At 52.9% G+C, this 21,082-nt stretch overlaps 2 protein-coding genes across 3 annotated transcripts; one reads left to right on the forward strand and one right to left on the reverse strand.

Annotated features, from left to right (window-relative positions):
• The first annotated feature begins 204 nt into the window (after positions 1 to 204).
• Actr1b (actin related protein 1B) lies at positions 205 to 9,026 on the forward strand. 2 transcript variants are annotated; one of them, XM_048352302.1, is made up of 11 exons: positions 206 to 358; positions 2,051 to 2,115; positions 3,287 to 3,362; positions 4,377 to 4,502; positions 4,801 to 4,925; positions 5,137 to 5,353; positions 5,476 to 5,568; positions 5,648 to 5,822; positions 7,548 to 7,609; positions 7,831 to 7,871; positions 8,063 to 9,026. In XM_048352302.1, the coding sequence occupies exons 1-11, from the start codon at positions 311 to 313 to the stop codon at positions 8,163 to 8,165; spliced, it is 1,131 nt and encodes a 376-aa protein (XP_048208259.1). In that variant the 5' UTR covers positions 206 to 310; the 3' UTR covers positions 8,166 to 9,026. The 2 variants fall into 2 exon arrangements, with proteins under 2 accessions (XP_048208260.1, XP_048208259.1); XM_048352303.1 differs by lacking the exon at positions 4,377 to 4,502 and having other exon boundaries at positions 205 to 358.
• Positions 9,027 to 17,758: 8,732 nt separating this feature from the next.
• Positions 17,759 to 19,744, reverse strand: LOC125356048 (cytochrome c oxidase subunit 5B, mitochondrial). Its single transcript, XM_048352309.1, has 4 exons — positions 19,588 to 19,744; positions 18,973 to 19,046; positions 18,675 to 18,774; positions 17,759 to 17,938 (listed from the first exon to the last, which is right to left on the reverse strand). The coding sequence occupies exons 1-4, from the start codon at positions 19,688 to 19,690 to the stop codon at positions 17,826 to 17,828; spliced, it is 390 nt and encodes a 129-aa protein (XP_048208266.1). The 5' UTR covers positions 19,691 to 19,744; the 3' UTR covers positions 17,759 to 17,825.
• Positions 19,745 to 21,082: the final 1,338 nt, after the last annotated feature.

The raw sequence follows: 21,082 nt of genomic DNA on the forward strand, positions 1-21,082 counted from the left end.
TTTAAGAGCGGAGCTATGACATCACCCTCGGCCCCGCGCCGCCGGCCCGGGCCCCGCCCCGTCCCGCCCCCAGGCTGCGTCCATTGGCTGGCCCGTCCCCGGAGGCCCCGCCCCTTCCTCCGCCGCGGGCCCGGCGCCCGTTGTCAGTTGGGCCCGGCGCGGGCGGTGATTGGCCGCGGGGCCCCCGGAGCTCGCGCCGCCGCGCACGCGGGGGAGGGGAGCGGCGCGGGGTCGGAGTCGCCGCGGTCCCCGTCCGCCCGCCGGTGCCCACTGCTGCCCGCCTGGAGGGCAGGGCCGGCCCGGCCCGGCCATGGAGTCCTACGACATCATCGCCAATCAGCCCGTGGTCATCGACAACGTGAGGCCCCGCAGGCAGGGGGAGGAGGACGGGCGCCCCGCCCGGGGACGCGCGCGGCGGCGCGGGGAGCGACCCGGGCTCGTCCTCCGCCCTCGGCCGGGTCGCCGCCGCCGCCGCCGCCGCGGGCCAGCCGGGCCGGGGTGGGCAGGAAAGGCCCGCGGGTCCTCTGCGGTGGCCTGGGGGCCCGCCCCCGCTCCCGCCCCGCCCGGAGCCCGGGACGCTGTCACCCCGGCCGGGTTGGGAGGAAGGCACCGAGGGGTCCACCCTTGCGGCTCCGGCCGCCGGACGGCGGGGGCCGGCGTTGGCCCTTGCCCGCCGCTGGCCCGCCTGCGGAGGGCTTGGCCTGGGGGGTCCCGGCCGCCGTCCCCAGGAGGCCGCGCCCCGGGGCCGACACCGACCCGTCACCCTGCCCGACGCACGTCCCTCGCCACCGGGCTGGCTTCCCGGCTTCCTTGACCCTCTCCATCTCCTTCAGTGCCCCCTGTGGGAGAAGAAATCCCGCAGCCAGCCAGGCAGTGCAGAGTCGAGAGCCATTCCTCCTCCCAAGAACCAGGAGTCAGGGGATGGATCATTGTTTACCAGCCCGAGAGGAAAGATGTCTGGCTTCAGCGCTGGGGCTTTGCTGGCTTGGGCTGCCCTAGGAGGATTTCTGGCCTCAGAGCCCTAGCCTGGGAGGATAACGGCCATGGTCCATGGATGTGCACCTAGCTGAAGCCTTTGATGTGCAGGCCTTTAAGTTTTTGACAGTGACTCACTAGTGCGGAGTCCCTCCCACGTGACCCTGGTGGCATCCTTTAAATGGCTGCCTTTTTTGAGTACTTATCTGGGCTCTCCTGATGTTTGACAAGAAGGTTAGACCGGGGCTTGGGGGTGTGCTGTCAGACCAGCAGGTTTTCAAGCTGATCAACAAGCTTGTAGGTCCAGAGGCAACTGCTTAAACCCTCTGGGTTTCCAGGCTCTGCTCCAGATTTTGGAGGTGTTTATTTCTACACTGCAGACCTGGAGGGTTGTGATGGAGATTGGTGGGAAGATAGGAACTGAGAGGCCGGTTCTTTCATTGGTGAGAGATTTCTGGATGTCACTTTGTTTTTCAGGTTCTAGACCAAGTTCTCCTCCTAGTCACTGGGGAAGTCACTTGAAGAAAGGTGCTGTTGACTGTGTACTCAGTAATAGTCCCTACAGGCCCAGTGTGTGCCACCACTCCTGGGAAATGGGGAGGGGCAGGCTCTTAAAAATCAAACTACTCTAGGGATTATGTCTAGCTAGCTTGGGAGTGGCTTGTGCCTCTGATTCTTCCAGCCAGAAAGTAGCCCTAGAATTTACAGAGAATCTACTCTATCCTCTAGTCATAAGAATCCTCAGTTTCTGCACTACTGACCTTCTGGGCTGGGTAATTGTTGGTCTTGGAGATGGCCCATGCACCGTAGGATGTTTACAGCACCCAACCCATGGGCTCCCACTATCCTCCTGCTCTGATCTGCCCCCTCAGTTGCTAAGCACTACCACATGTCTCTAGGTCAGGAGATTCAAAATCAGGATATCCCCCGTTTTGAGCTACTGATGTACTTGTAAATGCTTTTGCCCCGCCCCCACCCCCTCAGCCTGTATTGCTGTAGCACCTCTTCTCCACTGCAGGGCCCTCTCTTCCTCTGGAGGTGAATGTCAGAAGCTTAACATTGCTTTTCCTTGCAGGGTTCAGGGGTAATCAAGGCTGGCTTTGCAGGAGACCAGATTCCTAAATACTGTTTTCCAAACTAGTAAGTGTCGCTTGGGCAGCAGCCCTCCCCCACCCCCCTTTGTTGGCTTCCTGGGAGAACATGGGCTGCAAATCCCAGCCCTCTTTGAGGACAACTCCAGCACCATATTTCTGGGGTTGGCATTGTCCAGGAAGCTCTAGAAGGACAAGCCCGATGGGTTTCCCCTTCTTTAGAGAGCCTCGCTTTGTCTTTCCCTGAGTGGGGGAAGAGAAGAGGCATCGTGCACATTGCCCTTGGGATGAGGTGTGGTGGTGGCAGCCAGAATGAAAGGGAGCTCTCTCAGGGGAAAGAGCTAAACTCCTGCAGAAGAGGTGGAGGATCAGGTACCCTGATCTACCTTCCTCCCTGGGAATGCTTTGTGTATTTTGCGCCTCTTCTGGTGCTTGAGATTGAAGCTGGCGCCTCCTTAGTGCTAGACACACGTTTTGAGCACCCCGAGAACCCCTGGGAACCGTGTTTGGGAAATGCTCCGTGTCGGTTGAGGAAGGTCTTTCCTGTGTGGTGCTGGTGGCAGCAGGGTAGTGAGGGATGCCATCCCACAGGGAGTCTACAGTTCTTAGGTCACTGCGGCTCACTGGGGAAACTCCAAGTCCTGAGACGTTAGAATTAGCAGTCTCCAGACAAGATCAGAGCAGCAGCGTAGCTGGCTGGAGTGATAACCCCAGACCTCGTCTGATGACAGATAGGCACCCTGGAGGACTTCCGCTCTCCTACCAGAACTCTGCAGCTAGAGGGGTGTGGCGGACGGCTCCTGGTAGTGTGGGAACCGGGTTGTGTTTGGAATGGTGGCTCATGAGAGAGATCTCATGGCTTCCAAGAAGCTCTGTTGCAGAGTCCCTGGTAGTGGGATGGGGCATGGACGGAGCGAGGGTGGGGTGCAGGGGAGGAGCCACCACCTAGCTTCCTGGGGCTGTCCTCCCTGGGTCTACGGACTGGGGCGTCATCCCTGCCCACTAAAGACAAGAGCCTGGGCCGAGTCACGGCGCTTGCAGACGGCTGACCCTCTGCCAGGGTCGGGCATGACGTAGCCACACTCTCCCCTCTCTGGCCCCCGGGCGGCCGGTCCTGCCGAAGCCCGTGCCGTCATCCTGTGCCACGCAGGCCCAGGCTTGGCGCCTCTGCCTCTGGGCCTCGGCCCCGCTCGCCTCACTGATGCCGTGTGTCCTTGCAGTGTGGGGCGGCCCAAGCACATGCGGGTGATGGCCGGCGCGCTGGAGGGGGACCTCTTCATCGGACCAAAAGCAGAGGTAACACGGCGGGGCTGCCTCTCCTGGACTTGGGGACCTGCTGGGGTGGGGTGGGGGCGTTCTGAGGCCTCTGCTGGCGTGCTTCCAGCTCCTCCTCCCCATGCCAGCAGTGCGGCGCTGGTGGCTGGGGGACGTCCAGTCTGAAGCACTGGGGGACACTCCTGGGGACCTAGTTCAACCCTCTCGTGTCCTACCGTTTAGAAGCGATTTAGAAACTACAGAGGAAAACAAACAAATTTAAGAGTTAGACTCGCAGCTGGGCACGGTGGGACACCCTTGCAATCCATTCTGGCACTCGGTAGGTGGGGGCAGGAATGTGACAAGTGCCAGGCATAGTGAGGCTCTGTGCTCTGACTGGGGCTGTGGGGGCCACGTCTTGCCCTCTGATCTGGGGAGAGCCTTCTAGAGAACGTGTGCCAGAGATGCGTGGGGAGAAGAGCCCGCCAGCCTGAGGAGCACATTGGGGAACTCGGGGATGGAGTCCTGTATCTGCACAGGGACCCCCTGAGCCAGGACAGAGGGGCTTCTGGGAGATGAGATCAGTGGCAGCCCTGGCTGTGGATAAGAGAAGCTCAGTGGTGCATGAGGAAGACCGCGGGGGGGGGGGGGGGGCGGTGTCAGGTCGAGGCACACGCGGGGAACAGGCATGGACTAGACAGCTGAGGAAAGAGGCAAAGCCCTGGCCGTGTCCTCCACGCGTGGTGTTTACAAGGGCCCACTGGAGCAGCGTGCCGACAAACCTGAGTGAACAGGAGGTGTGTCAGCCGTGAGTGGGGAAGCCCGAGGCGCGAGGCGGGAGGAAGCTGAGGGCCTGCGGGCTGGGCGCACATGGCCACTTTCTCTGGTCCCCAACCGGTTGAGGGTAACTGCACCCGGAGTCCAAGATGCTAGAGCTTGTTGCGGGTTCTGGACCTAGCACCTAGCCAGGAGATGCCCAGCGCGCAGAGATGGCTCTGTTAAGGGCTAAGGGTGGGGGAGAAGCTGTTGAGCGAGGGGCCTTCCCACCCTCCCCAGGAGCACCGGGGGCTGCTGGCCATCCGATACCCCATGGAGCACGGCGTGGTGCGGGACTGGAACGACATGGAGCGCATCTGGCAGTACGTCTACTCCAAGGACCAGCTGCAGACCTTCTCGGAGGAGGTGTGGGAGCCAGCCCCCGACCTCCCCAGCCGTACCCCTCCCTCTGCTTCCGACATGACGAGCTGAGCGTGCCCAGGCCCTGTCTGCATGCCGATAGGGCCTACTGCCTTCCAATGCCTACCCGGCCCCCGGGGCAGCCGAGCTGTGCTTCCCATAGAGAGCCAGGTCTCTGGAAGAGTAGTTGCCAGAAAACAGTGGCACGAAGCCCTAGGAAGGGTAGCAGGCTGCGGCTTGGGAATGACTCCTCAGGACCTAGTTTGTCATCCGTGCACACCTGTGGCTCTCCCATCTCTTGTAGCATCCTGTTCTTCTAACAGAGGCCCCACTCAACCCCAGTAAGAACCGGGAGAAAGCTGCAGAGGTGTTCTTTGAGACCTTCAATGTGCCAGCTCTGTTTATCTCCATGCAGGCCGTGCTCAGCCTGTGAGTGGCCCTTTGTGCCCTTCCTCCCCGGGCTTTCGATTTCCCTAGAGAAACAGCACCTCCATTCCCCCCCCCCCCCGTGATGTTTCCTCTTGGAATCCCTCATGTCCTTTCTCAGAGTAGCTAATAGACGAATCCCAGGGCCCCCACCAGGGTGGGGTGGTCCCCAGGCCTCGGTGGATGAGGTGAAGGGATGCTGACTCGGTGACAGGTACGCCACAGGACGCACGACAGGAGTGGTTTTAGACTCGGGGGATGGGGTCACTCACGCGGTCCCCATCTACGAGGGCTTTGCCATGCCGCACTCCATCATGCGGGTGGATATTGCTGGCCGTGATGTCTCCCGCTATCTCCGGCTACTGCTGCGCAAGGAAGGGGCTGACTTTCACACCTCGGCTGAGTTTGAGGTCATCCGGACCATCAAAGAGGTGATGAGGGCAGGGGCGGGTGCGGCCGGGCTGGGGAGGGGCCCGGGTGAAGGCGGAAGGTCAAGCCTGGCTGCGGGCGTCCTGCCGCAGCTTTCCGAAGGCCGTGTCCCTGTCCCCCTCAGCGAGCCTGCTACCTGTCCATCAACCCCCAGAAGGACGAGGCTCTGGAGACGGAGAAGGTGCAGTACACCTTACCGGACGGCGGCACCCTTGATGTGAGTGGCAGTGGTTCCGGGCCTGCAAGAGGGGCCTGGCCTCTCTGGGAACACGCCTGCCTCAGCCTTCCCTCCACAGGTGGGGCCTGCACGTTTCCGGGCCCCCGAGCTGCTGTTCCAGCCGGACCTGATAGGGGATGAGAGCGAGGGGCTCCACGAAGTGCTGGCCTTCGCCATCCACAAGTCGGACATGGACCTCCGCCGGACACTGTTTGCCAACATTGTGCTCTCGGGTGGCTCAACGCTTTTCAAAGGTACTCGGGTGGGGTGCCAAGAACGTGACCATTTCTATGCTGTCCTCCCTCCTCCTCCTCCCCTCCCCTCCCTCCCTCCCTCCCTCCCCCCCTCCTCCTCCCGGTCCCCACCCCCCTCTTCTTCTTTTTTTTTTTTTTTGGCCAGTCCTGGGCTTGGACTCAGGGCCTGAGCACTGTCTCTGGCTTCTTTTTGCTCAAGGCTAGCACTCTGCCACCTGAGCCACAGCGCCACCTCTGGCTTTTTTCTATATGTATGTGGTGCTGAGGAATTGAACCCAGGGCTTCATTCATGCATGCAAGGCAAACACTCTACCACTAAGCCACATTCCCAGTGCATGCACCCCACCACCTTCTTTCTTGTCAGTCCCAGCCAAGTTAAGAACAGACTGCCTCATAACAAAATACAAACATTCCCTTAATTCTAGCTATTCAGGAGGCTGAGATCTGAGGACCCCAGTTCAAAACTCCCAGGTAGAAAAATCTGTGAGATGGGCCAGGTACTGGTGTTTCACACCTGTAATCCTAGCTACTCAGGCGGCTGAGTCCTAAGGATCACAGTTCAAAGTCAGCCTGGGCAAGAAAGTCTGTGAGACTCTTTTTTTTTTTTTTTTGAAGAACCAGGAATGACTCCTTTATTTTATTTTATTTTATTTTATTTTATTTTATTTATTTATTTATTTAGCCACTCCTGGGGCTTGAATTCAGGGCCTCAGCACTGTCCCTGGCTTCTTTTTTGCTCAAGGCTAGCACTCTGCCACGTGAGCCACAGCGCCACTTCCCGCCTTTTCTGTATATGTGGTACTGGGGAATCAAACCCACAGCATCATGTATAGGAGGCAGGCACTCCTGCCACTAGGCCATATCCCCAGCCCCTGTGAGACTCTTATCTCCAATTAAACACCAAAAAGCTAGAAGTAGAGCTGTAGCTTAAGTAATAGAGCGCTAGCCTTGAGCAAAAAAGCTCAGGGACAGTGCCCAAGTTCTGACTTCAAGACCTAGCATGCATATACATGTGCGTGCGCACACACACACACACACACACACACACACACACACACACCAATATCCATGAGACCCTTATCTCCAATCCACTAACAGTAAGCCAGAAGTGGAAGTGTGGCTCAAATGGTAGAGTACCAGCCTTGAGTGAGAAAGCCAAGGGAGTGTGCAAGGCCCTGAGTTCACGCCCCAATACAGACGCGCAAAAAGAGAACCAAAATACGAATGAAGGGACTAGCGTGAGGTTTGAGTGTTAGAATGCTTGCCTACAGTCACTTTAAGTAATACGTTTACAGTAGAGTGTTCAATTAGGAAGGGTGTGGGGATGAGGCAGGGCCATATTCTTTTTTATTTATTTATTTTTCCTGGTCCTGGAGCTTGAACTCAGGGCCTGAGCACTGTCCCTGGCTTCTTTTTGCTCAAGGCTAGCACTCTGCCACTTGAACCACAGCGCCACTTCTGGCTTTTTCTGTATATATGGTGCTGGGGAATCGAACCCAGAGCTTCATGTATTCTAGGCAAGCACTCTACCGCTAGGCCACATTCTTTGAGATGGCATATCACCTCTCTGAGGAAGCCACACCTTCCCACCCGTAGCCAGGGGCTGGACCTCTTTCCCTTAGCCTTTGCAAAGGTGAGTGGCAGCAGATGGGGCCACTGGAAGTTAGGTATGGGAAGGTCATGGCAAGGAAATCTGATGTCGACTCTACCACCCTTGATCCACAGGCTTTGGTGACCGGTTACTAAGTGAAGTAAAGAAGCTTGCCCCAAAGGACGTTAAGATCAAGGTGAGGTTTTGGAGGTGGCCCTGGGCAGGAAGTGCTGGATAACCTTGACCTGAGGGGGGTGGGCACGGGCCCCCCAACCCCCTCTCACCTTATCTACCCAGCCCTCCCCTCTGCCCAGCTCCTCCTCTCCTACCCTTCCTCCCTGCTGCCTGCCCTGGGCCCTGCGAGGGGCAGCTTCTATGTGAGGATGGGGCATTTACATGACCATTTGCCCCTTCTAGATCTCAGCTCCTCAGGAACGGTTGTACTCCACGTGGATCGGGTGAGGCGGGGCGCAAGGGGAGGGCTCCGGGAGGAGATTGCTGTGCCTGGACGCCTCTCCCAGGGTTGCCCAGGCCAGGGGGAGGTGGGCAGATCTCTCCTAGGGAAGGGTGTAGGAACTCCCGAGTACCCAAGGAGGGCAGTTGGCCCTCCCCACAGATCCACAAGGATACCGCACCTCCGTCCTTACAGTGGCTCCATCCTGGCCTCGCTGGATACTTTTAAGAAGATGTGGGTTTCAAAAAAGGAGTATGAGGAAGATGGCTCGCGTGCTATTCATCGCAAAACTTTCTAATGCCCAAAGAGGGTGGAGCATGCTGGAGGGGGCAAGAAGAAAGGGGACCCTGAGCCTGGGCCGGTGGTACAGAGTGCGTCTCTGCAGGCCTCCCCCAAATGCGTGCACGCACACACACACACACACACACACAGAGTAACATTTAACTGCATGGATGGCAGTCTAGAGCTGGAACAGGGGTGGAGGAGCCGGGACCAGGCGCGCTCCTCGGCAGGGCTGTTGGGCCTTGCCTTCCTTGCTCTAGCTCTCAGAGCTGCTTCCCCAAGCTCCAAGCCAGACACCTAGATGCCCCATTGTGTCTGGCAAGTTCCCACTCAGGGCCAGCGTCCGGAGTGTCTGAGGAGGAGCGTCACGCTCCCACGGGCGCGGTGACACACATCAGTGCCCCGTGCCACCGCTTCCTCCCGACCTAAGGGCCACTCAGACTCTTCTGCCTGTCCTGTCCCCCCATCCTGATAGGCAAAGCCTTGGGGTGGGGCTGAGGACCCGGCAGCCCTGCCTCCCGCGCCAGGAGGTGTGGCCCAGGGTCAGAGCATCCGAGCCATGGACAGCCACAGCCAGCCACAGCGCGTGGCGTGTCACACTCTCCCCTGAAGAGCACTTCATTGACTCGCTGCTCCTCTTTACCCTAGTGCCCTGGTGGGAAAGGGTTAACCGTCGTCATTGCTGAGGGAAAGCCACTTAATCAGGAGTCAGACCCGAAGGAGCACGCGCTTCCTTCGCGCCTCCCTCAAGAAAGGGGTCTTCATGTGGCCCTGGCCCACCACCCTCTCCCAGATATGTACAATAATTTAACACAGTTGCCTGAAGAGAACCTTTTTTTGTAAATCATTAATTACAGTAATAACTATGGACACCGCCCAGCTTGTGACTGTTTTCTGGTGGCTCTGTGTGTTGTTGGCTTGCCTGTCCCTGGGGCCCTAGAGAGGATGGGAGGGACTGCGGCCCAGGAGGCCCCAGGAGAGGGCTCACCCTGGAGCACAGCTCCCCACGCCTCACCTCCCGGTTGGCATCACAAGGGAAAAGCAAGAATACGGCTGCCTTCTCCTGGGCAGGGCTGTGTGCGTCTTACCTCCCCGGGTGAGCACCGGCTGGATGGTTGAGGCAGCGAGTACCAGAGGCCACGCAGGCTCCTCAGCTCAGAGCTCAGGTCAGGACGCTGGGGAGGCCAGCAGGGGGGATGGGAGTGCGCCACTCCGCAGGAAGAGGCTGGGAAACGAGCAGGACTGGCTCTGAAGGCCGACAAGGGGGTTGTAAGGCTCTGCTCTCCAGTTGTGAGCACCCATGGTAAGCAAGAATCTGGAGGAAGACACCCCGAACTCAAAACAGCTGAGGGGGCTAACCGCGCAGGCATCTAAGCCAGTCAGTGGGGCAGATACTGGAAATTCAGGTCCAGGGCTGAGCCAGGGATGGAAAGGTTTCAGGCAGAGGTTCTGGAGAGGACAAGTCAGCAGGGCCAGGCTAGTGCTCTGCTGCTGCCCAGTGTGGCCTAAAGGAAGAAGGTTGGGTGGGCCAGTACAGGGCGAGCCTGGAGTGTTAGGGATGTCCTAACATCCCTAACAGCGGGTGACAGGCAGCCCGCTATGGGGGAAGGATGGCCAGGGCCCAGAGTTAAAGGCAATCGGGTTGTGTGCCAAGGAAAGGCCTAGATCTGAGGTCAGGCAGGAGGGGAGAAATTAGTGAGTCAGGTATGTCTGTGCCAGGCTTTTGTGAAGTATTGTAGTGGAGTATAGTATCAATTCACACAAGACCCTACATCAGGGGTCCCTGCAGGTTCTGTTCAAGTGATCACTGGCTTCCTACCACCTACCTTTAAAGCCCTGGCTCCCCACCCCCCCACCCCCGTGTCAATCACAAGTTTGAGGGCCTTTCCTACCCATGCCTTTCCACTAGGGCTTCTGCCAGCCTAGCTCATGACTTGCCTGGTCTGTGTGCCTCATGCCCGGTCACCCCTTCTTAGATCCATCAAGAAATTATCCATGGAATTGGCATGACGCTGGTAAAAGCACCTTTATGAACTTAGGCATATTGTCCGGCCCCTGGAAACCCTTCCTTCTCCTTTAGGCTTCCCCATTCTGTGTCCTGCTATGCCTGCCATTCTTCCCACAAGAATGGCCTTCCCTTGTGTCTGTCAAAATCCTGTCCTCCCTTCCACCAGGGGGTAGCCTGCTCACAGCGCTCAGGCCCTGCCTGGCTGTGTCGGAGAAAAGCAAGCAGTCAAGGGAGGCAAGTGGCTGGAACAAACCTTGTGTCGGAGTGGAACTGGAAGAGTAGTATGAAGTCATGGCTCTTTATATGTACAAGCAGATGCTGAAATAAGTGCACATCTACTTGTGAGCATCAGGACTAAAATATATGTAGCCTTTCCTAGCCCTGTCCACTAGGAGAGCCTGGAAGCACAGCACTCCACTAACACTGTGTACAGGTCTTGGTTTCAGAATACCATGCTTTAATTCCCTATAACAGCAAATGCAAGATGTGCCTAGAATATTTTGTGGCACCATAAGCACTCAAACGTAAGTTGGCCGGGCACTGGCAGTTCATACCTATAATCCTACCTACTCAGGGGCTGAGATCTAGGATCAAGCTTCAAATTCAGCCCAGGCAGGAATGTTGGTAAGACTCATTTCCAATTAACCACCAAAAAGCAGGAAGAAGAGCTGTGGCTCAAGTGTTTGAGCAAAAATGCTCAAATACAGCATCCAGGCCCTGAATTCAAGCCCCAGGACTGGCACAAAGACATCAAAAACAGAACTTGTTCATAGGACATGGGGACCAAGTTAAATGAATGCTCATACTAAAATCTAGTGGAATATAAGCCACACAGCAAACTATCCACAGGTCCTATTTGAACACCCGTTCATGCCCTGCTCAGATGAGCTGAGGCAGCGCGGTGCCAAGCAATGGTGCAGAGTCCAAGGCTGAGAAATGAGCGGGACGCCCAGTACTTTCTGATATACATGGCTAAAGAAATACATACTCAGGGGAAAGGGACATCTCTCCCATTAGTAGAAACCACACTAATGAAATAATGGGAAAAGAAAGTTGCTATTAGCCAGGTACTAGTGGTTCATGCTCAGAAGGCTGAGATCATAGGACCAGAGTTCAAAGCCAGTGGGGGCAGGAAAGTCCCTGAAACTCCTATCTCCAATTAACTACCAACAAAATCCAGAAATGGAGCTGTGGCTCAAGTATTACAGCACTAGCCTTGAGCAACAAATCTCAGGAACAGTGTCCAGGCCCTGAATTCAAGCCCCAGGATTGGCACAAAAAGAAAAAGCTTTTGGGTGAACACAACAGTCATTGCAGGCAAGCAAGGATGCAAAAATTGGTAAAAATACACATATTTGCACTGTCTCCTATTATCTCACCATAAAGTACTTATTTTTATTGCATAATGGTCACTACATGATGTAGAAAACAAGTAGACATTACCTTAACCAAATGATCAAAGTTTACAGCTCCAGTTAGAATCCATTGTGTCTTGCACTAACAGCAGCCCAGATTTCCTTATGACATTCCTGCAGAACATATCTAACCAAGGGCCTACTAGCAGTAAGCAAATCCCAACTAAAATTTATAGACCAGGTCCCCCTTATTCTCAAGTGAAAGTTCACGAGGAGAAAGGATTTGAGTGCAATGTGAGATCTTGACTTGGGAAAGGATTTTTCAGAAAGCCAGCAAAATCCCGATACGGTCTGCTGATCAGTTAATAGTTCTGTATCAATGTTAATTTCCTAGCTTCAGTGATTGTACAATGGAAAACTGGGTGAAAGGTAAATAGGAACTCTGTAACTAATAGGAAGTTATTTTTGCAGTTTTTTCTGTAAATCAAATTTTTTCACAGTTAAAAAAATGTAAAGAGTCAGGTACCAGTGGCTCACACTTATAATCCTAGCTATTGAGGAGGCCAAGCTCCTGAGGACTGAGGCTCCTGGCCAGCCTGGCAGGAAAGTCCATGACATTTCACCTCCAAAACAACCAGTCAACACCTTGGCTGGAAGCTGGGTGCCAGTGATTCACACCTATAATCCTAGATTCTCAGGAGGCTGAGATCTGAGGATCACAGTTCAAAGCTAGCCTGAGCAGAAGTGTTCAGGAGACTCATCTCCAGTTAACCAAAAACAAAAAGCAAAAACCAGACATGGAACTGTGGTTCAAACGGTAGAGTCCTGAGCAAAAAGCTAAGTGACAGCATCCAGGCCTTGAGTTCAAGCCCCAGTGTCAGTAGACACACACACACACACACACACACACACACACACACACACGGACAACTCAGTAGCACTCTTGTCCAAGATTCAGAATATGAAGCCATTCACAAAATAGGCAAACCAAAGTTGTTGGTTGACTCATGCTCAGGAGATAGAACTGTCCCAGACATGACAGCTAAAGGCACTGGTGATCCTTCTATAAATGACCTTGGAATATTTAGTGAAACTTAACTAGGCTCTGAGGATTAGGTAATTGAAATATATCAACTGTATCTTGTTTAAATTGTTATTCTAAAGGTGTACAAAGGGGTTACCGTTTCACAAGTAATGAGTACATTTTTTTCTTTTCTTTTCTTGGGGTTCAAACTCTAGATTTGGGCCCTGTTCCTCAGCTCTGTTTCGCTCAAGGCTAGTGCTCTACCACTTGAGCCACAGCTCCACTCGTGGCTTTTTCTGTGATTAATCAGAGATAAGAGTCTCAGGGATCTTCCTGCCCAGACTGGCTTTGAACCTTGATTGTCAGACCTCAGCCTCCTGAATAGCTATAATTACAGGCTTGAGCCACCAGCGCGTGGATAATGAATACATTTCTTTTTGAACAATGCCACCCCTTCTTTAGCTCTCTCCCAGTATTTTTCTCTTGTCCCTCCCCACAAGTTGTATAGTCCATTTTCAACTAGTGTCTACTGAGTACCATTGCTGCAACTGTTCACCCTTTGTCTCTCCATTTCTATGCCCTCCTTACCGCCACCCCCCACCAAAGACATAAACGAGACAGTCTTATTTTCATTCCCTGAAATTCAACAAATATTTTGCTTTTATTTTTATTTTGTGCCAGTCCTGGGCTTGAACTCAGGGCTTGGACTCTGTCCCTGAACTTTTGTGTCAAGGCTAGCTCTTTGCCACTTGATCCACAACTCCACTTCTGGATTTTTTTGGTGATTAACTGGAGATAAGAGTACCATGGACTTTCCTGCCAGAGCTGGCTTTGAACCATGCTGCTCAGCTCTCAGCCTCCGGAGTAGCTAGGATTATAGGTGTGAAGCATGGACACCCAGCTGATAAATATTAGTTTATATGATCAGAGGCACATAGGCATTGTGTCTTTGTCTCCCTCCCCTGAGTGTCCTCCTTTGGTTTCACTGTGTGTGAATAACTAGAGTTCTGTATCAATTGTACTTTTGATGGTCATACCCTGGAGACTGAATTTAAGAACCAATTGAATGTGATGGGGGTATAGATCACCTTTCAAGTGGTCCTTGAAAAACATTGTGTACATGAGAATCACTTAGTGAATATCTTTAGACTGAGGCCCATATTCTTCCTTGACGAAGAGAAATGGCATCCACTTTCTAAACTGTAAATGGCTCAAAATTCAGCTAGAGCTCCCTTCCACACCGGAGCAAAGGTTTTGTCCCCCCAGTGGGGTACATTCTCTTTCCTCTGGTACCCAAAGGTTGCCAGTTACCAGATGAAAGGAAATGAGCTGTTCAGAGCACATGAGGATCAAGGCATGGACTCTTAAGATTGGAAAGTTCTGATGTCTGGACATATTATCCCAGACACTCTGTTTCGGTGGTCTGGATATGCCAGAGCACTGGGATTGTGAAAGATCCCCTAGTGGTTCCAATATTGTAGCTCCACTTGAAGACCTACTGTCCCAGGAAGCAAGAGGTGAATGTATTGGTCCCTATGTTAATTTCTAATTGCTGCTATAAAAGTTAATCACAAACAGAGTGGCTTAAAATTTAAATTTATTGTGTAGTTTTGTAGAAGCCCAGAAGGAGTGTCCCTGGTTCGCAGTCCAAGCTACTGTAGGGCTTTACTTCTGTCTTACTTTTCTCAGCTTCTGGAGGCTGCTTAAGAGTCCTTGGTTCAACTCCTTTCCCATCTCCATAGCCAGCAGTTATCACATCTCTATGGCATACGTGGCCATGTTTCCCTCTTCTGCCTTCTTTGTGTTTAGACTACTTAGATAATCCAAGCCTATTTAGGATCAATGATTAGCAACCTCAATTCTATTTGTAGCTATAATTCCTTTTAGCTATATTACACGTGCCATCCCTGTACCAGGGCTTAAATTTAGGGCCTTGAGCTCTTGCTGGGTTTTTTTTTTTTTTGCACCCAGCTGGTACCCTACCACTAAAGCTATGCTTCACTACCAAATTTTTTTTCTATCCATCAGCTCTAAGGTATGTCAGCTGATCCTTCTGTTTGGTTATTGTGAACAGAGCTACAGTAAGTATGAGCTTTCATGTACATTTGCTTCTTCTCTTTCAATATATATCCAAGAGAGGCATGATAGGTCATAATAAAATAGATCCCTTTTAGTTTTTTTTGTTTGTTTGTTATTGTTGTTTTGTCTTGTGGGGTTGTTTTTGCCTTTGGGGTTTGCTTTTTTTTGTTGTTGTTTTTTTGCCAATTCTGGGGCTTGAACTCGGGGCCTGGGTGCTATCTCTGAGCCTCTTTGGTGCTCAAGGCTAGTACCCTACCACTTGAGCCACAGCACCACTTCCAGCTTTTTCTGAGTGGCTTACTGGAGATCAGTCTCATGGACTTTCCTGCCAGTGCTGGCTTCGAACCACGATCCTCCGATCTCAGCCTCCTGAGTAGCTCTGGGCTTGAGCCCCCAGCCCAATTCAGTTTCCTGGGAAACCTCCACACTAATCTCCACAGTGGTGCCGCTAGTTTGCCTTCCCACCGGCAGTGCATGAGGGCTCCTTCACCCCACATACTCACCAGCATTCAGGCATGTCCTCACTCATTTGCACAATCTTGACTTAAGGGATACCAACTGAAATTCACTGACAACTATTGAAAAAAAGGGGATGGGGACACCAGGAAATAGAGAGCAAAATCTGAAGTTAATCTAAACTTTAATACATGCCTGTGTTTACTGTGGTGAGAACCCTTTGTCCCTTCACATAGAAAACAATGAATGCCAGGAAAGGAAGACAGGCTGGGTGTGCTGTGGGTCTGGTACTAACCAGAGGGTCAACAGGGGGTGGGGGCGGGGGATGAAGGTGAATGTGGAAGACGTGTATGCATGTGCAAGACAATGATGAACCTGTCAAGACTGTTCTAAGTGGGGGAAAGAAGGAGAGGGAGAAAGATGGGTGAATACGTAGGTATGTATAGAAACCTTGTACTGAAATGTGTCCCCCTTACCCCCCATGTAGAACTAATATGTGCTAATAAGAAAAACTTAAGAGGGAAATGAAGGAAGACTTTTGAAATGAGGGAGCTAGTTTGGTTTAATGATATAGGGACTCCAAAGCTCACCCTAAGCAGTTGGCACTATAAGGGGGCAGTGTACAGGGAAAGGCAGGAGACTCCCCAAAGCACTCAAATGGTCTTCAGGATTTTTTTTTTATAGTCCTGGGGCTTGGACTCAGGGCCTGAGCACTGCCCCTGAGCTTCTTTTTACTCAAGGCTAGCACTCTACCACTTGAGCCACAGGGCCATTTTTGGCTTTTTTTGTTTATGTGGTGCTGAAGAATCAAACCCAGGGCTTCATGTGTGCTAGGCAAGCGCTCTACCACTAAGACACATTCCCAGTCCTATAGTGGAAAACTTTACAACAGTAAGGTTTTAAGGTGCCAGTATGAGTTAGAGACAACAGCCATCTAAGGGCTTCCCTTGCAGGAGTAAAAGGCCTCTGGTGACAAGCCAATGCTTGGGCACTTCCTGAAAGTAGAGGTGACAGCAAGGGATGGAAACGATAGCTTGGAAAACACCTATAGGACAGGTAAGCAAGACGGGGAAGGACCTGTCTCGATGCACTCTACCATAAATTCAAACTCAAAACATCTAGTTTGAGCCCATTTTGTAGACAGAAGCCACTTGTGGTCAATCTCCACACAAAAGAAAAAGATGTTTTTGCTAGGCACTGGTGGCTCACATCTATAGTCCTAGCCGAGATATGAGGATCACAGTTCAAAGCCAGCCAAGGCAGCAAAGTCCCCTTGAACAAAAGAGCTCAGTGACAGCGTCCAGGCTCTGAGTTCAAGCCCCACAACAATAATAATAATAAAGTGTTTGCATTTTACAGAAGAAAAAAAATTGAAAACTTGTCTGCCATGGTACAAATACAGAAAAAAAAATTTTTTTAATGTGCTCCTAAAGCAGAAAAACCTTCTATACATACAATAAAATGTAATGCCTCATTATTAAACATACCTTTTTCTTCTTTTGAGACAGGGTCTGTGTTGCCAAGGCCAGCCTCAAACTCCTGGGAGGACCCTTTGTGAGCCCCTATAGTGGCCTCCCTGGTAGCTACCAGGACAGAAGCAATTACTATGTGCAGCTCCATTTTTCTTTTTTCCTTTTTCTTGTAACTTGACAAGCCAGAATTTGTTCCAGAGCCACGGAGATAGGTATAGTGCCACTGCAACGAGGTCTGGCTATCAGGAGATTAGCGCCAATAATCAAGGCTGATGTAGCTCAGTGACACAGCCTTTACCTAGTATGCATAAGACCCCAGTGTTCAATTCCCAGCACAACAATCAAGATCCAGCCATCCACACAGTGATTTGTTTTCCCTTGTTACTTCCTCCTGTGACCGCAATGCCCCTCCCCCCCACACTTGTAGTTTATTTAAAGAAACCTGATCTTCTCTTGCTTTGAACCTGATCCCTCAAGACTTCAGAGTTCCCAAAGCACTCTGTGCAAGGCCACTCTGCCCCTATGATGCAGCAGGATTACCACCTTCCACGCTATTTACACATTTCACTTCTCAAAACCACACAAGGTATTTAACTTTTCTGTAGGCATAACCAACCACAGATCATGCCCATGGTCACAGCACATCCTTTTCCCCTGTACCAGGTGGTCCCACTCATCCAATTATGTACTGTCCGTATATCTTTTACCATCGGGCAGGGTGTGTATGTGTGTGTGCATGCTGGGATTGCACTAAGGGCTCATACATGCTAAGAACACTACCTTTGAGCTATATCTCCAAACCCAATCTTTTTCTTGTGTGTGCCACCCCTGGATCTTGAACTCAACTTCTGGCTTTTTGTTAGTTAATTGGAGATGAGTCTCACAGACTTTTCTGCCCAAACTGGTTTCAAACCATAAACCTCAAATCTCAGCCTCTAAGAAGGTAGAATTACAAGCATGAGAGCTACGAGTGCCCAGCTGAGTCTTTTTTTTTTAATGCCTTATTTAGCAATGTTAGGAATTAAACCCAAGCTTCATGTACACTAGGCAGGAGCTCTACCACTGAGCTATAATCCTAGTATCCAATCTATTTTAATTATTAGTGTAAAGACTGAAGTGGTTATACACTTTAAGTTGATGACAAGCTAATACTGAAGGAAAGCAATTTACGAAAATCATGTGTGCCTACCCCCCAAACAAAAGGCTAGCCACCTATAGGAGGAGCCAAAGCAATGGCTAGTCTTTATTGGGAAGAAGAACCTTTCAGCACATTCTGAGAACATTAGTGACCCATCTGGTGGGGTACCAGCTTGTAGTGGCTTCCACAACTTGGGCATCGCTGAGTTTCCCCTTTGTGCAGCCAGAACCAGATGACAGTACAGTTGTCTTCTTCACCTGAAAGGAAAAAGGTTAACTGAAAGTCCCCCAGCTTAGACAGGGAGAATTTCAATATTAATCTCTTTCCCTCAGACAGATAATGTAATTGTCACACAGTTTAAGCTCTCCTCTTCTGAAAGAACTTGTAGCCTTGAGTTTGCCTATAAGTAAACTGAATTTTTCCCAGGACCACTGGAAAACTTAAAAACTCCCTTGCCTATGTAGTCTCCTTTTCAAAACAAGGTCCACACTAGTAGGTATCCTTCTATGTGTGGCATAGGAGAAGTATAATCATAAATATTATCAGGATGACTGTTTCTTCATGACCCACTTTAGGCCATTCTTGTGGCTAGTCTACAGCTCTTTCCAATAAGATGATCTACCCATGCATAGTGAGGCTTCAGAAGACCAGAACCCTTAGAAATTAATTACACATACACACACAAAACATCTTTTTGGTCATGGGGCTTGAACTGGAGTCCTGGGTGCTGTTCCTGAGCTCTCTGATTCAAGGCAAGTGCTCTACCACTTTGGGCCACAGCAATACATTCATTCGGTTTTGGGGCATTTAATTGGATTTAGAGTCTCATGGACTTTTCTGCCCAGAGTGATTTTGAACTACGATCCTAAGATCTCAGCCTCTTGAGTAGCTAGCATTACAGACATGAGCTACCAGCACCCAGCCTAACACAAAACTTTTGAAGCAGCTTATAAATGTCCTGTATTAAACAGAAAACAGAGGTGCGGTACTTACAAATGCAGCCCACTATCCTCTTGTTGCTGATGGATGGAACCAAATTAGGGTCTTCCTTGGTGCCTGAAGTTGCTTTGGGAGCTGCCATATTATAAGGGTCCTGAAAAAACAAACAAGCAAACAAGAATTGAGCAATTATGCTAAACCATCCCTGCCTCTCCCTGGTCCCCCCCTACTCCCTCCCCCCCCCCACAGGGAAGCTGTTCCCACATATCAGATTTCTAGGATCATCTGCTCCCAAGGAGACACTACTTGTTATCCCATCCAAGGCCGTGGGCTCCAGAGAGAATGTCCTCACCAGTCCCTTTCGTGTGGCCATCATGATCTCCCTTTCCAGCCCTGTAGCCTGCTCCTCATCAGTAGGAACACCACCTAAGGGAAGACACGGGAATTATATCAACCGACGTGATCAGGATTCAAACACGCGCGCGCGCGCACACACACGGCAAAGGTCAAGCACACGCCTTCCAGTGAGCTCAAGGGCTCTTTATTTAAAAGCCTCTGGTACTCAGGGTCTTCTAAGTCGGAGTGCCCTAGTGGCCAGCGTGGCGGACACGTCTGTTCTCCGAGCCCCGACACAATTTTCACACCGTTTCACAGATCCGAGCCCATCCGCGTCCGTTCCGTGCGGGGTCAGCGCGGTCTAAGGGACCGTCAGGCGGCCCGGCCCGGCCGCAGCCCCGGCCCCAAGGTCACCCGGCGCCCCCGGGCTGGGGCCGGCTCCGCAGCAGGGGCGGCGCGGCGGCGGCGGCTCAGCCCGGAGCGACTGCGGGCGCCGACGGGGCCGGGGCCTCGGGGGCCGGGGCCTCGGGGGCCGGAGCGGGTCCGAGGAGCCCGAGGAGGTGAAGGGCCGGCCCCGCTCTGCCGGGACCCCCCGCCCCCCCCCGAGGGCCGCGACGCCGGCTCCCGGTACCTCTAGACGCCATGGCGCGCACCGCGGCCGCCCCACGGGGGCCACGGGCCCTCACGGCCTGCGCGGCCAGCGCCCCGGCTCCGCGAAGTAACCTTGACGCCATCGCGCCTGCCACCAGCCGCCGCAGTTCCGGGAACACGCTCCGCCGGCGAGGGGCGGGACTTCCGGGGCGGGCGGGCTCGCCTCGGCCGGCTTCCGTTTCCGCCGGCTCCGCTCACGTGACGCGGCCCGGCGCGGCGGTCCACCGGCGTCCGTGTCGCTCCGCGGGGACGGCGTTCCGGCCAGCCTGGGAGCTGCCGGTGAAAACGCCTCCTTCGGCCCGGACGCTCGCTGGACGGCGGATCACCGCGAGCCGGGGGGCCGGGGCCGCGGGGGCGCTGGGGCCCGGGGACCTGCCCGCCGGCGTCCGGGGAGGCCCGGCGCCGCACCCGGGCGCACGACCGCCCTGGGGGTTGCCGCTGACGGGCGCCCCCCGCCCTGGGCACCCGACGGGTGTTCACGGGGTCCACTGCCCCGCTCCGTGAGGCGGTGAGCCCCGGGAAGGGGGGAGGGGAAGGGGGGCTGTGGGGAGCAGAGTCGGGCCGTGCGGGGACCGCAGCCTCCTCCGCGCACGCAGAAACCAACGCGCCTAGCTCCCCATCGCGTACAAGCCAAGTGTGCGAACGCTTGGGAAACTTGGCCCCTTCCCTGGGCCCTGTCTCGTCGTCCACGATGCCCGTACGTTCCCGGAACCACTTAGCCACGTGCAGTTTAGTCTTTTCCTTACCAGGTGGAAAATGCCTTCAGTTTTACTTCAATGGTTGAGTTTTCACACTACCTTATCGAGCCCTGGTCTATAATGGCATCGGGTAATTTTTAGTAAATTTACTTCTTGGAGGCAATATATAGGCCCAGTTCATAAGGCTGCTTCTGACCAACGAGGATAGTTTGCTTATTCGTCTATTCATTTATGCCGGTAGTACTGGGACTTGAACTCGGGGCCTGGGTGCCGTTCTTTAGCTTTTTCTGCTCATGGCTGGTGCAGTACCACTTGAGCCACAGTTGCACTTCTTGCTTTTTTGGTGGTTAATTGGAGATAAGAGTCTCAGACTTTCATGCCCGGGCTGATTTTGAGCCTTGATCCTCACTCAGATTTCAGTCTCCCGAGTAGCTAGGATTACAGGCACAAAGAAGTCAGTTGAGGCAAACTGAGGAGGACTGCCCAGTTGTCCCTCTCTGCCCTATGCTGGTTATATCCTAGTAAGAAGAAAGAATTGTATTTTTAAAGGGCAGTCACAAGATGCTTACCTGTTAATCCTGGCCTTCCTGAAGTTCTAAAGTGATTGTGAGAGAAGACTGAGGGAGGAGATTAAGAGGCAGAAAGGGATGAAATGGACTTCGCTAGGGAAGTCTATATGTGTGAGGAACAAGCCTCAACTTAATTTTCCAATTTATGGCCTGGAATGGACATTATATGATGAGGCAGCAGGAACAGTCTACCACCCTTTGTTTCATC

The sequence above is a fragment of the Perognathus longimembris genome, chromosome 8, assembly GCF_023159225.1.
Source record: "Perognathus longimembris pacificus isolate PPM17 chromosome 8, ASM2315922v1, whole genome shotgun sequence".
Taxonomy (NCBI): Eukaryota; Metazoa; Chordata; class Mammalia; order Rodentia; family Heteromyidae; genus Perognathus; species Perognathus longimembris.